At 53.7% G+C, this 14,027-nt stretch overlaps 4 protein-coding genes across 4 annotated transcripts in view; 2 read left to right on the forward strand and 2 right to left on the reverse strand.

Moving 5' to 3' along the window:
* Positions 1-2,922, reverse strand: part of GLOTRDRAFT_68153 (acetyl-CoA synthetase-like protein) — a gene marked incomplete at its 5' end in the record, with an annotated part of 4,977 nt that extends 2,055 nt beyond the window's left edge. The window contains 16 exons of the mRNA XM_007862699.1: positions 522-737; positions 786-891; positions 948-1,149; positions 1,210-1,339; positions 1,397-1,430; positions 1,485-1,564; positions 1,614-1,637; positions 1,691-1,713; positions 1,766-1,780; positions 1,834-1,960; positions 2,017-2,326; positions 2,376-2,424; positions 2,484-2,510; positions 2,566-2,575; positions 2,628-2,687; positions 2,758-2,922. Of these exons, the coding sequence (XP_007860890.1) occupies positions 522-737; positions 786-891; positions 948-1,149; positions 1,210-1,339; positions 1,397-1,430; positions 1,485-1,564; positions 1,614-1,637; positions 1,691-1,713; positions 1,766-1,780; positions 1,834-1,960; positions 2,017-2,326; positions 2,376-2,424; positions 2,484-2,510; positions 2,566-2,575; positions 2,628-2,687; positions 2,758-2,922 (1,578 nt within the window). The remainder of the gene's footprint in view (positions 1-521; positions 738-785; positions 892-947; positions 1,150-1,209; positions 1,340-1,396; positions 1,431-1,484; positions 1,565-1,613; positions 1,638-1,690; positions 1,714-1,765; positions 1,781-1,833; positions 1,961-2,016; positions 2,327-2,375; positions 2,425-2,483; positions 2,511-2,565; positions 2,576-2,627; positions 2,688-2,757) is intronic.
* A 704-nt stretch (positions 2,923-3,626) lies between these two features.
* On the forward strand, positions 3,627-5,649 carry GLOTRDRAFT_52695 (uncharacterized protein; the record flags this gene model as incomplete). The annotated part of the gene is made up of 2 exons (XM_007862169.1): positions 3,627-4,760; positions 4,819-5,649. Coding segments are annotated over 2 exons (1,703 nt in total), but the record flags the coding sequence as incomplete, so codon positions are not given.
* A 1,576-nt stretch (positions 5,650-7,225) lies between these two features.
* GLOTRDRAFT_135164 (uncharacterized protein) lies at positions 7,226-10,107 on the forward strand (the record flags this gene model as incomplete). Its single annotated transcript, XM_007862700.1, has 3 exons — positions 7,226-7,336; positions 7,388-7,528; positions 7,585-10,107. The coding sequence occupies 3 exons, from the start codon at positions 7,226-7,228 to the stop codon at positions 7,864-7,866; spliced, it is 534 nt and encodes a 177-aa protein (XP_007860891.1). The 3' UTR covers positions 7,867-10,107.
* Positions 8,276-13,913, reverse strand: GLOTRDRAFT_118735 (uncharacterized protein; the record flags this gene model as incomplete). The annotated part of the gene is made up of 6 exons (XM_007862701.1): positions 8,276-10,915; positions 10,964-11,725; positions 12,470-12,837; positions 12,897-12,990; positions 13,047-13,397; positions 13,452-13,913. The coding sequence occupies 6 exons, from the start codon at positions 13,911-13,913 to the stop codon at positions 8,276-8,278; spliced, it is 4,677 nt and encodes a 1,558-aa protein (XP_007860892.1).
* Between the last annotated feature and the right edge of the window lie 114 nt (positions 13,914-14,027).

Genomic DNA, 14,027 nt, shown 5'->3' on the forward strand with positions numbered 1-14,027 from the left:
AGCGCACCGCAGAACGGCGGCCCACAGCCTCCCGTATCAATGGGTTCAACGACGGAGAGGGGGGAATATAGACGTTCCGCCGTTGGGGGAGTACTCCGCTTGGAGGGCACTAGAGTGGAAACTGCGAATAAACGGAAGATATTCATCCGGGAAAGCACGCGGAAGAGCTTGAAGCATAAAGAAGGCGTAGAAACCATTGCTCACCGTTCTATATAGTCCCCTCCTTGAAAGCAATTACTTCACTCGCAGCGAAGCCGGAGAAAGCATCTGTAGAGTATGGGACCCGTATCAGTATCTGACCGAACGAATGGGACAAATAGACAAAGGATCAGACGAAATGGCACTGGCAAGTACACTGTGCGCTCCCGTAGAACGCGGTCTGTTGCGAACAGACACCTCTATTCCTCGGCATGGTCGTATAGGACGGGGAAGAGAATAAAGTCATCTCGAAAGAGACGACAAAGGAGACTCGCTCACTCACCTACAAAGACAAATCCGACCTGCCCTAAATGCCGCCTTACCTTCTGAATTGCAGCTTTAATGCTGTGTGCTGCGCTGGGGTTCCCTTTGATTTTCTCCGCGGTCTTGGGCTCGAGAACGACAAATGCCAGTGGCACCTCCCCGCTATATTCGTCCGGTACGCCAACTACGCAGACGTCGGCGACGTCGGGGTGGCCCAGGAGGTGGCCTTCAAGTTCAGCCGGCGCGACTTGGAATCCTCGGACTTTGATAAGTTCCTGTTATACCGTCAGGATTATTCCAGTCCACAGGATATACGTACATACTTTGATGCGGTCGACAACGAACAGGTCGCCATCATGTTTAATGAGGACCTCATCACCGGTCCTTACCCATCGCTTGCCGTCGATTTCGAGGAAAGTCTCCCTCGTTCTAACGAACCCCAGACATGACTCTCCTCTGTACGATACGGTCGAGAAAGGACTCACGCTTTGTCATCCTTGTAATACCCCAAAGTTACCTGTGGACCAGAGACTACGAGCTCCCCCGTTTCTCCGGCCTTTGCCAATGAGCCGTCTGGTTTGACTACGCGGGCGACAGTCCCGGGAACGAGCCGGCCAGCAGCGCCCGATCTCCCAACCTTCTGCCCTCTAGGCAGTATACACAGCGCCGTGGAAGTCTCCGTCAGGCCTGGATTCAAAGAGGAAAAGTCAGTGACTCTCCTTCAGCCTCAGCGGTTGCTTCACCCACCGTAGCCTTGACCGATAAAAGCTTGTGGGAAAGCGGCGGCGAGTTGTTCGATCAGTTCAGGCGCCAGCGGGGCGGCTCCACTCATTATAGCACGGACATGGCTGAGATCGTACTTCTTCACAATTGGGTGCTACATGTAGTTGGATGTCATATGCAGGGGTGAGTCTGCGAGACTGAGCCTCCTTACCTTGCACAACAAGAGGAGCATCGGCGGAACGAGGCTATCAGACGTCAGGTCCATCACTAAGTTGAAGGTGGTAAAAAAGCAAGCTCACACGAGGTGCGTCATGCGGAATCGTACGATGCTGGTGAGCATCTCTGCGAAGTTAAACTTTGGCATAATCACCACCGTGATCTGACTCCTGCTTGAGATGCGAGATCGAGAAATCCACACGTATACTCACGCCCGAAAATAACATGAAGTGCAGCTGGCAATGCGCGAGCTAAGCGACACGCTCATTGATTACGATGGAACACTTACATTTAAGACCAATCCGTATATATCTGTTGCAATAGTCAACGATATATGTGCATGCATCAGGACCTTGGTACGCACGGAACAAAGGCAAAACTGGATCCAAAATTCAGAATGACATACCGCGGTAGCATAAGTTCCAAACATACCACCGGTTGTAACATCACCGGGTCCGAATACCTTGTCACCCGAAGGGATATTCGGATCATAGGCTCTATATACGGCGGCAACCTGGATCGCATTGGCAATAACAGCATAGTGCGGTACCATGACAGCCTAATCAAAGAGTTGGTCGCCATAGATTATGGTAAGATTCACGACAAAACGCCTACCTTCGCTTTGCCCGTGGTTCCACTCGAGAAGCTGAAGAATGCGGTCTTCGTCTTCGCTTCACCTGGCTTCAGATGGCGCTCTTTGAATTTTGATTTGTGTTTTGCGCCTTCCTTCTCCAAGTCCGCTACAGTTGCATGACCCTGGTGCGAAGGAACATCAAGAATGATAACACGTCCGTGCGGTATCCCAGCCTCGGCGGCAGCCGCGAGGGCTGTCTTCAATAAAGCTGAGTGGGCAATCATCAGATGACTACTGGTGGTCTGCACTTGATGGCTGAGCTCTTCTGTGGTGTACATAGGATTGGCGGCCCTAGCTTCATATAAGTGAGTAATGCATGGTGTATGTGGTATCTTCATACGTGATTATACCACCCAAGCGATGAACTGCCCATATCAGAATGGGCGTATCTGGAGAATACGTAGATATCTTCGATAGCCATTTACGTGAAGATCCAGTTAAGTCTTACCTATATGGTTAGGAGCAAATATACAGACTGAGAGCGCCTAAGTCCAAGGCTCCCGTCCCAGAAGAGTGATTTCAGGTCTTACCAACAGTGCCCTCGCCTAGAGGGGGTCAGAGATGTCAACTGGGTTATACGGGCGCTTATAAGCTCACCTACGCCATATCTGCTACTCAAAGCATTGGCCAGAGCATCCGTCTTGATACGTATCTAAGATAGCCATGGGCCCTCTACATGAGCGTAGACCTAGAGGTTTACACGGCCCTATGTTGCTTCTAACCTCTTTCAGACCGATTGCCTTTCCAGTACCATCTTCTATGAGCCAAGGCGCACCCTCCTTGTGCATCTGTTTCGCTGGATGCCCAGCATCCAGGAAGAACTGGGGGATGGTCAGGTCGTCCGGTATGTGGGGTAGGGACCCCTCCGAGGACACAAATTCTGTCATGGAGGCGGTTGGCCAGAGGGAATTCCAATGGAGCACTCAATTTAAGGTCCCATCTGTCGGATGAACGCAGTCCAACGTGTTCTCGGCGACCAATCGGGGAGAAGGCGCTGGGCAATGTAGGAAGTCCGATGTATGCATATGGTGAAAAGATACGTAATACTAGTAATCCAGTATGCCTTTCTCGAAGGTAGACCAGATCTCTTCACGATACCGCAGGTCTCTAAGCCAGCGATCGGGATGATTTACTTATGCGTGTCGCCTCGACAATGGTTAGGAGTGCCCACTGTACACGGCCAGGGGTCGGCCACTTCTCGGGAGAGGCGGACATTCACTTTTGTCGACTCGGGCTCCAACCCTGAGATCTCAAAGGAGACAAAGCACTAGCGCTAGCTCCATAACTAGACGACACGTACTCGAGGGCACTACTGTCTAAGCTCGGATTGCTGTGAGTACACAGGTCGAGGAATGGCACAGATTGGATCCAGAAATGGTCGTACAAGGTTTACTTCCGGAAAGTCGCACGGTCGTTATTAGGTTCGAGTTCCACCTTGGAAGGTTGAAATTTGGCTCGAATCCTGTACGCAAGCTGCGCGATTGGCGTCTAATCACATCGCATGCCATACATGGCCGAGGATAGCTCAGAAGCTATGCAGGATGGCCTCATAAAAGAGGCTCGAGCGCGGTGGTTCAGTCAAACATCCTCGCAATGTCGACTCTCAAGGAGACCGTATTCATAACTCGGCCAACGCTCTGCTTCCTGTCGGCCTCGTTCGTGCTATGTCTGCTCGGGGTAACGCCTAGGCCTTCATTCTTACCCCTTGCCCTTCTTCTCGCATGCTTGCGTCTGTATGGCCGCATAATCGCCTGCCGTGAAGGAGCCAATGCAAAGTTTCGCAATACCTGGCTGGTATTAACCGCTGCAGTTGTACTATCGCATGCCGGACCTGCGATACATGCCCTATCGACTCCCGCCACATCTATCATCTTTCTGACGCTTTGTGCGGCTACGACATCTGCGATTGCTCTGGGCGTCATTTTCTTAGACATCAGGCTGAGTTCCAGGACGAAGTCACCCTGGTCCCAGCTCACGTTGTTCCCCGCCCTATGGTCGTCGGTATGGGCAATGTTAGCTCATACCAGCCCCGTCGGGAGGTTGGCAACGTGGAGTCCGATCACTGGAAATTTCCTCTATCTGTGGACAACTCATCTATTCGGTTCCATTGCCATCGATTGGCTGACCGGTGCATGGTCGGTCGTCATCACAGAGACGGTGGGCGACTGGTTCATTGGCTCCGTACCAACTGTGGTCATCACGAACAGAGATAGCGAAGTCGATGACCTCCTGGGTCCTCGCAATCCTGCCAAGGATCAGTCTCCCATGCCGTCCATCCGGAGGTCACATTATGTACTAGGCTTGTTCGGCATTCTTGTGGCACTCACAGCACCGTCGTACATATCCCCTGCATTGCCCCTTGCCCCATACTCATCAGACACTACACCGGTCACAGTCGCCTGCGTTCTTCCTCCCCGCCACAAGTGGAAGAATGGCCCTCCTGGGCTGGATGATTTCATTACGGAATCGCAGCGCCTCACTGCAGCCAAGATTCTGCTGTGGCCCGAGGGAGCCGTGCGGTTCGATACTTTCCAGGCGAAGGCAGAAGCCATCGAAAAAGTGCGAGCAAAGGTCTCGTTCACGAACCATTGGGTTGGCATGAGTTTCGAGGAAGTAATGCCTTTCAATGGCATCAATGGATCTGCCATTGAACGAAGAAATGGCTTCGTGCTCGTCGATAAGACTGGTCCGGTCATGGAGTACTATAAGCGTCACCTTGTACCAGGTAAGCCTTGACATTGCTTCTCTCGTATCTAAGAGTCTTATGATGTGGCGTCTCATAGTCGCGGAGTCATTCTCCATGAGCCCCGCGTCGGACCCGCCCACCATATATACTCTACCTCTTACAAGACCGAAGGATTTCACTAAAGCCGAGTGGGGCAATCTCACGCGGCCCATACCCGTTACTGCGTCAATCTGTCTGGATTTCTCCGACGCAGACGCCTTCTCCGCGCTCCCCTCGAAGCCTGCGCTCATCCTCGCCCCGGCACGCACCTGGGAGATCTCCGTCGGCCTCTCCATGTTCGAGCAGGCCAAAGCACGCGCAGCGGAGATTGACAGCATGGTCCTGTGGTGCGATGGGGGTGAGGGTGGTGTCAGCGGGGTCGTGGGCCGCGGTATCAGCGAGGTAATGCAGGTTGGGCAGGGCTCATGGATGCGGACCATTGGCATTCAGTATCCCTTCGACGATAGGAAGACATTCTACATGAAGGGAGGTGAGGGGATGGCTTTAATGGGTATGTGGGTGTTGTCACTGGCAGGCATGGGCTCGGTTGGCCGCCTTGTTACCACTCGGCTTGCCAACTGGCGCTCGGCGGGACGATCGGGTGAAGAGGCGCCCCTATTAGGATGAGATAAACCTGACGATACCCCTCACCCCCACAGCTCAAGTTTTGAAATTTGAGGGCTGATACGAATGTTCCATAGGGCTCACATATTATCGCTGTAAGGCTGCTTTCCGAGGACCTTGCTGTCCCATTCAGGAGCTTTTGATACAATAAAAGACAATCAGGTTCGTGCAGGCTGTAGGTCCACGTGTGCCCGCATGTACGAGGCTGCACAATGTATACGTAGCGGTTATGAATCGAAGTTTGCAGGAGACCTGCCTGACCCGGAGTAAGGACGCTGTCAGATTATTTTTTATACGCCGATTCTCGAAAATTCATTATAGACCATGTCGGCTTGCCTCGAGGCAGGACTTCATGTACACTTTCCCGAAAACACGAGGCTTTTAAAGTGGACCCTGGATCCAGGAGTATGCTTCCCCCATTGACTGCGATACGTACGACCTGACCGACAGTCCACGCCCATCTCGCGAGTAGCAAGCTTACCGAGGATATATTGGCCGGCTTGTCTTTCGTTTCCCTCCAGGTCCGCGATACTAGGGCCTTCGGGATACAACGTCGTCATCCAAAGATCTTCCGTCGAGACTCGCTCGAAGCCTCCGCGGCTCTCTGCGCATCCCGACCCCTACCGTTACCAAACCCAAGCGCAGTTCATCTCGCTTCCTCGCCTTTGGCAGGTCGATCAATAGGCCGCCACGAAGCGCGGCTGTAGACGCCGAAAAGCCTGAGCCCGTGGAGTGGACAGACGATTTCCAGCTGATATCGTACGAAGATTTGTCTCTGAAGTACGAGGGTGACTTCCCCGTCAAGGATAGTGCCCATTGTTCTTGCGATTCTCCCAGTCCGATTGTCCTAGTCCCCGAGACCACCACCGCACCTGTCTCTCCCGCGACACCCATCAGCCCTCCGAATTCCCTCGCTTCCTTTCATTCAGCCGAATCATCGCAGCATCGTCCCGTCTGTGATCAGACGGAGTCTCCCACCTCAGACACCAAGGATCGTGTCCGGCGTTCCATCGACGAACTCGACGACCTCCCAAGTATCCTCAACTTTGCTCGACCTCTAAGCTACCTAAGCAAAAGACAATCCGTGGTCAGCGAAGTGGTGTCGCCTGTAGAAGACGACAATTCGATATTCTTCGATCCGGACCCCTTCCGAGTCAACTCTTCACACGGACGTGGGGAATCTTGCCCTAGCGTATTTGGAGAGTTTATATACATCGAGGAAGCAGACGCGCTATCATCGATCCCCGACTTCGAGCATAGCAGGGCGACAAATCGCGCCCTAACTCGCTTCCGGACTTTGACACGGGCGTCCCTCGGCAAATCCTTCCGTAGGAGGAGCACCAGCAGGAGTACCAGGAGACCAAGCTTCCTTGCCGCCACCTTCGTGCTTTCTGACCCGTCATCCAAACCCCTCCCGCCGACACCTTGCGAACGAGCCCTCCCATCTATCCCCGCCGATATTATCCCTATATCCTCTCCATTCAACCCTCCCGAAGACCTTGTACCAGGCACGGTCAGAACCCGCGTGCTTCTGCGCTGTGTTAGTCCAGAGCCTTCTCCCGAATCACCCGCCAGTCCCGAATCCGTATACTCAGATCCTCCGTCACCTTCTTGGCTGCCTATAAGTAGACGGCTATCTACCATCCCCGCCTCACCACTGCCATTACCTATTCCGCCGCCTCGGTCAAGCCAGTGCCTGGCATAGGTAGGTCAGAGCTTGTCGTGCGCGTACGGTGGTGCTTACTCGAGTCTCACAGATCGTCACTGCGTTGCAACACCCTTCGCCATCGTCTGCTGAAGCCTCTGACACTGGTTTTTATTTGATTTAATCCATTATCACTATGCCGTCGCCTGTGAACGCCCACGGTAAAGTAGCCGATAATATAGACTATGGAATCCCTATCGATTATACTGGGTATGAATGGTTCAAGGACCCACCCCCACCTCGCGAGGTATGCTCCTTGTCGACGCGTATGTGCGCGTGATCTAAGCGGAATTAGCAGGAACCGCCGCAAAGCATGCCTCCCACTGCTACTGAGCCGTACATACCACTGCCGGGCGTCGTCGAGCAGAACGAGATGTTCATGACCGCATTACAAGCAGCACCACACGTTCTCTACGCACGCTTCAAGCAGTATGGCCAGGTGAGGACGCCTGGCATTTTTGTACACGCTACATGTTAGCCTGACACTTCTTACAGCTAGGGGTGCTTGCCTGGTGTTCCGAATTCAGCGAAATGATCGATAATCTCAAGCAACTTGGTTTCGAGGGGAACATGTTTGTCAACACGCGGGCGCAAGCTCTAAAGACATGCGAAGATATCTTGAAGATGAAGTTGGACATCAAGATGCAGATTATCGTCATGTACTTGTCGTCACAAATCATGCGCCTGCGACGATTCTTGGACGGTGACAAGCAGTGGGATGATTATCCAGAGCCTAATTTCCCCGTGGATCCTCGAGCGTATTATAGTAATAATTGACGTGGTTCCCTTTCGTTTCTTATTCACCATGGCGTTGCTGTTTTTATGGGCAATACTCTGTTCTTCTATTACTGGGTAGGATGTCACGTCGCGCTGTAAACTCTCTTGCACTCCTCATATGTCTATTTGTATCTCAACTGTACCATCTGTAGCACTTAACCAAGCTAATGTATTGTACCTTGTGCACAAAAGTGAAGTGAAGCGTCACAAGCGACGGCAATAAGATAGAAAGAACAGCGAGGAACAAACGAATGAAGAGCCACGAAATATGAAAGCGGGTAGCTGCTACTTACAACCTAGGCCTGATTGCGAAGCTAATAGAACAGTATTGTGCTGGTTTTGCAGAGCGTGGTCTAAGTTAGATGTCCATAATATGCGCAGAAAGAAAAACTTGTACAAGGGTATTCGATCAATGTGCGGCTGTCAATCCAGCATACTTGTTCCAGTATTCGGGCGATGCAGGACCATCAGACAAGCCGGCCGGGAGAGGAGCGGGTTGGTAATTAGCCTCACGAGGGGGCTCAGGCAAGGGGTTTGCATTCGAGTTTGATGACCGCCGTGGTGGAGAGACGGTATCTTGGTAAGAACGATAGTTATTAGGATAATCATAGCTGGGGGATCGGCGGTGAGAAGACTGGACATGCGCAGGATAGACAATCGGTGCGGGAGGCACCGCATATACAGCAGGCGAGGATGCAGACGCCTGGAACGAGTTCTGAACGACCACGGACGTGTGACTGGAACCATGGCCCGTACTGTGCAGAGTCTGGGACCGACCTACGTGCCCTTGTCTGCTGCTGTCGCGATGTACAGAGGGGGTTGCTTGACTCAAAACTGCCTTCGGGCTATCGAAGTCCCAACTCCTACCCTTATATAAGCGATCCATCTCCCAAGCTTCCCGTGCCCTAAAGTTTTCGAAGTCGTCCACCGACTGCACGTCAGACGTCGGGCGAGGAACCGATTGTGAAGGACGCCTGTGTACATCGGGTACACCGCTGTTGCCAGGAGCAGGCTTATGCGGTCTAACGTCTGTGGGCGACGCATGCCTCCCATTGGAGACCCTTTTGTCGGGAGAAGTATGGCGTTCCCGGCGCTCACCTAGCGAACGGTCTTCCCTCTGATTCAAGAGTTGTTCAGGGATAGCCGGGCGTCGAGAGCCTTCGACACTACGAGCGCGACTGTGAGACGTCGATGGGCCTGCAACTACGATCGGAGAGACGTCCTGTCTTCCGCTGGATGACTTGTACCGCTCTCGACTCTCGCTTGCACGGGGACGTTGATCAACCGTCTCCTGCCGCTCACGATTACGACTCGACTTGCGGTCCAAATGCTCCTGTTCGCTGGACCTCGTCCGTTCCTTCGTGCGACTCTTATGTGGTGTATCATTAGTCTCTACAATTTCCCACATCTCTCCGTCGGCCCTGATAGTTTCGGAGGCGGGGTGAACAGTCCCGGATGGGCTCCGGACAAGCCTGAACGTCTCAGTCTGCCTGCTCTTCGTAGGAGACTTCTCCTTCCCTTTTGTCGGAGATGTGTCCCGTTGAGTCGCAGTACGCACAGTCTCAGCAGACTTCATACCCGTGCTACTCGATGCAATTGGCTCCACTACCTGAGGCACTACGCCTGGGGTATTCGGTATTTCAGGAAGCTCAGCATTAGACGGCATTTGCGGCGTCGGAGGATTGGCAATGATGGATGCTCTGGAAAGGGGCGAATCATCTGTAGAGATGAACGGTAAAGTAGATATAGGTGGAGGTGGAGGGAGATATTCGTCCTGTTCCAGCACCCGCGGCCGGCTCGAACTCCCTGCCCCTGGTTCTGGCTTTGCAGCAGACGCAGGTCTATGCTCCTCCTGCCTAACTTCATGCGAATGCACTATGATCGGGTGCCCTTCGCGTACCTTGGAGGGAGTCTGGGCTGCAGGAAGAAGAGCGTCGCCGTGTCTACCCGAAGAAGGGTGTGCCATGGACACAGGCACTATCGCTGGGGAGTGGGGAGCAGATGCGGGTGCCAGGACCTCCTTCCGACTATTCGAGCTCGATTCATGGGAACCAATGACTGCACGGGATGGCGTTTCAGCAACTTGCGAAACCTGAACGACCTCGTGAGCGCTATCGCGTACTTGCGCGGTCTCCTGAATTGGCTCGGGTTCGCTGACGAATTCATCCCGCTCAAGGATCTGGCCTACAGTCGCTGGTTGCTGATCGTGGCGAGGGGATACCACCACGTCTTTCTCCGGAGGTAGCGGGACTTCTGTCCGGGCAGGAGAAGCAGGGCTTGCCGTATTAGCATCTGGGTTCGCAATAGTCAACTTGCCCATAGAATAAGGGGCCTCCATGACGGACCCGCGGTCGCTATGAACATGCTCATCCTGCCTGTGCCCTGGCTCAGGAGGAGGAGAAGATGCCGGTCCTTGCACGTCATGAGGCGTTTCGAGCGAGGGAGGAGGAACCCGTTTGCTGATACCGGAACTCCGTCGCTCTTGCATAAAAGGTCTTTCAGGTGGCGGACTACCGTTGTTCTTTGCAGATAACTCTCCATGATTGGAGTCGTCCACGCTACTCCTCCTGTTCGGATGTCGCCGGACAACCGTGAATCGCTTCGCCAAAGCGCCAAAAATACTTCCCCGCTTCTTGTTAGTATCGTGTGTGGAGACAGACGGTGGCCTCGCAGACGGCGTAGGCGAAGGTGACTGATTGACCGGTAAGCTTGGCCCACGCTTTGACAGTTTCCGCACGAGACGAGCGTTCCCATTCGCAGGGGGCGGTACCAAATGGGAAGACCCGTGGGCAGGATGGTCGACAGGCGTAGCAGGTGCAGACACTACAAAGCGCGCCTCCTCGTTGTCATCGTCCTTACTCCCTGCGAAGAAGTTTTTGATTCCTGGTCTACGACGCTTACTCAGCCTACGCCCGACACTGCCATTAGCTTCAGGAGGCTGGAGGTGGAGCGCGGAAGTCGATTGAGACAAAGGGGAAGGAATGACAGATCGATGGCGCGTCGGGGCAGTAGACATACTCGACATACGAGACCGCGACTTGAGAGGACCCTGTGTTACACATCAATCTCGGCCATGTTATACGATGGAGATATTCACCTCGGGGGCATCCACCGCGACCGGACTAGGGGTCATACCCACGTCGTAAGGAGACTCGTGGTGCCAGTGCGAACCCCATGGATCTGTCACGTCGAGTAGATCCACGTTATCGTGCGCGGTTTGCGACGTCTTGCGTGTGCGGACACGCATGCCGGTTTCATTAATTCTCACCTGCGACGAGTTGGGCGTCGGCAAAGGTGAGCCTGACGGCGTTCGGCTGGGCCCAGGGGCCCAGGCGGCGTCCTCGGAGGCTTCAGGCGGCGTCATTGGGGGAAATGAGGGTGAAAAGACGGAAGGAGGGCGCATAGACGGTTCCAGTTCGGAGGGAGGGATGAGATGATAGTTCTTGTAGTATTTAGGGCCCACGGGATTGTGTATAGGGAACTTAACCCGGAATTGTATGGCAGAGGCTGCTATCCATTCCAGATCTTGATTATACCAAGCTGGCAGTTCGGGGAGCTCCTCAGGCATAATTGAGAGGCTAGCAAACGTATTTCCTCCCCGCGACCGGTATCCTTCCGCAACATATCTATCCATCTCTCCTAGCGTCTGGTTGCTGGAATCGGTTTCCCTCGCTCTTGGATGCTCAGGCGTCACAGGCGATACAGCGTCCGGGTCTTTCTTGGGATTTTTCCGAGAAAAGAGGGAGTTTCTGGACTTCGAGCGTGAAGCCTTCATGCGACCATCCTGCTTGTCCATGGCAGTAGAGAGGGGACTGCCAGCATCTGCTGTAGAGTGTGTGGTATCGGGCAGGGAGCTGCCCTGGAAATGAAGAAGTTGCAGTGATCAGTTCTCGGCTAAAGGGAATAGAAGAACATTGACACGCGACGACACGCGGTGACAGACTCGCCTCTCGGTGCTGTTCATAGTCTTCAAACGCTTCTGCTGCGTGCAGCGCGTTGTTCAACATTGCTGCCATTGTCGTAGACCGGCCATAAGGGCGCCATCTAAGCACAGACTTTAAACAACTGCTAGCTATGTCTAGTCTGGTCTACTCGGTGATGCACTAGCTGCGACTTTCTGGGCAAGTGCAACACGTGCGCCAGCTGACCTGCCTTTATCGTCGCCCAGTATACTGGTCTGGACGGTTCGACTAACTAGGCGATGTGTTCTGTCTCTCGAGGGCTACTGCAGGAAAGCACTGAGTGCCTGTCTGTCGTCGGAGGATTTTGCGTCCGCGTTTAAAGACCTTCAGGACCAGAGGCTACCCATGCGGATAGAGTGTCGGGTACTTTGCGCCGAGACAAGTCAGGACTCAGAAACCGCGTTGTTACATCGCATGCGTCCTGTCTCGTGGACAGGACTACGAAGCCCCGACTGGCCGGGATACATTACAACGAATTACAGTCAGCTAATTTACATTCGGAGGGGAAGTCCGTGATGTATGTAGTACTACAGCTATTGTGCCTGATAATCATATAGGAATACAACCAGCGCCCACGACAAGCATAAGGGGATCATAGTGCAATCACCATACCGTGATTATTGTAGCCGAAGTCCGCTAACACCCTCGCCAGCACCGTCAACCTCCCGCCGGTCTTCTTCTCCGCGTCTCCTTGACATTGCTCTCATGATGGGACTCGACAAGGCCATTGAAGTACGCATAGTAGGACTAGATGCAATGCTGGCACTGCCGAGGCCGTTCGACCGGGGAATCGGTATGGGCTGGGACATGACGGGTGAAGACGCCATGGAGCTTGTGTTTGAGTTCGGGATAGAGATCGGGATGGGAATGGGAGTGCGTGATGGTGTTACAGAGGAACGGTGCCCCAGGCTCGGCGAAAGCATTGGCTGGTGGTCGCGCAAGTGCGAGATTGAGGGCGACACTGCACGTCTTTTCGCACTTGTAGGATATGGATCGAAACGGTCATCGACTGTACAGGGCGAATAAAGATAAGCAGAGGAGATATCGAGGATAAGCAACACTGCGTACGTTTTCTCTTATTCGTTCGCATAGCACTCGTGGTTGGAGGGGGTGTGTATCTCCATTGCGAAAGACTTGAGATGACGGACGGAGATCCATATGGCTAGGCAAAGCTAAAGGTCAGTGACATACTTGCATGGAGCATCGTAGGGACTATACCATGTCCACATCCATGGCTGCCCCGGGACTGTCCATCCACAACTCGTCTCCGTTTATACTGTGTGCAGGAGTGGTCGGTTTAGATAGGGAAATCGGTTCACTCAAGGACGGAGCGAAGGCAAATGTTGCATCCTCGTCGCCATCATCACTCGGAGTATCCTCGCGCTGAAGTTCGTCTCCACCGACTTCCTCTGGATATCTTCCGCTGTCTGAAGTGCCTTTCGGCGTCTTTGGCAGAGTTGGATTCACAGAGCAGGAGGCAAGGAGACGCTGGAATTGTGCTTCGGACTTTACTTCGGTCTCCTCAGGCTTCGGTTCCGCCTGCAAACTTAATATGCGAGGTTGCTTGAGCTGCGACAAGCCATCAGTTTGCTATCCCTTAGCAAGATTATTGTTCGAGCGTACCGGTTGAGATAGGCGACGCAAGTGCAAGCCCTTTGATAGCTCTCGCAGATCCACGGCTCTCGGAGGCGTTGATGGTCTGCGCGACAGAGTACCTTTCATATGATTCTCATTCTCTGCGCTGACGTCGGACTCCGACTTGCTCAGGGATGGCAGGGGCGGGGTCACGTTTTCCGACGAAACTGAACTGTCGGTCCACATCCTCTCCCGCTCACTCTCGGACTCCGCTTCTGACGTGCCAGCCTGGCTCCCTTTCCGAGATAATGGAACAGTGAAGGAGCTTGCAAGAGGACTGTGAAGCCGCGACTCTGAATAGTAGGCTTTCGGGGCGAGCAGGCTCGGTCTACGCAGACGCAGCATGAGTGATGGGACTGTTCCATCGGGGCTGGGTGAATGCGACGATGCCGAGGGGAGGTCGAAGTCCGACGATGAGGTTGGCAGTGATGGACGCGATGTCTCTGACATGTTGGTCGGCGGGGGCTGCTGGGGGGCGCGCTCATAGACGAGAGGGACGAGTGCGAGGGAAATGGAGGAAACCCGGCCACAACCTCGGATAGCTTCATCACATACACTTGCCTC

The sequence above is a fragment of the Gloeophyllum trabeum genome, assembly GCF_000344685.1.
Source record: "Gloeophyllum trabeum ATCC 11539 unplaced genomic scaffold GLOTRscaffold_00001, whole genome shotgun sequence".
Taxonomy (NCBI): Eukaryota; Fungi; Basidiomycota; class Agaricomycetes; order Gloeophyllales; family Gloeophyllaceae; genus Gloeophyllum; species Gloeophyllum trabeum.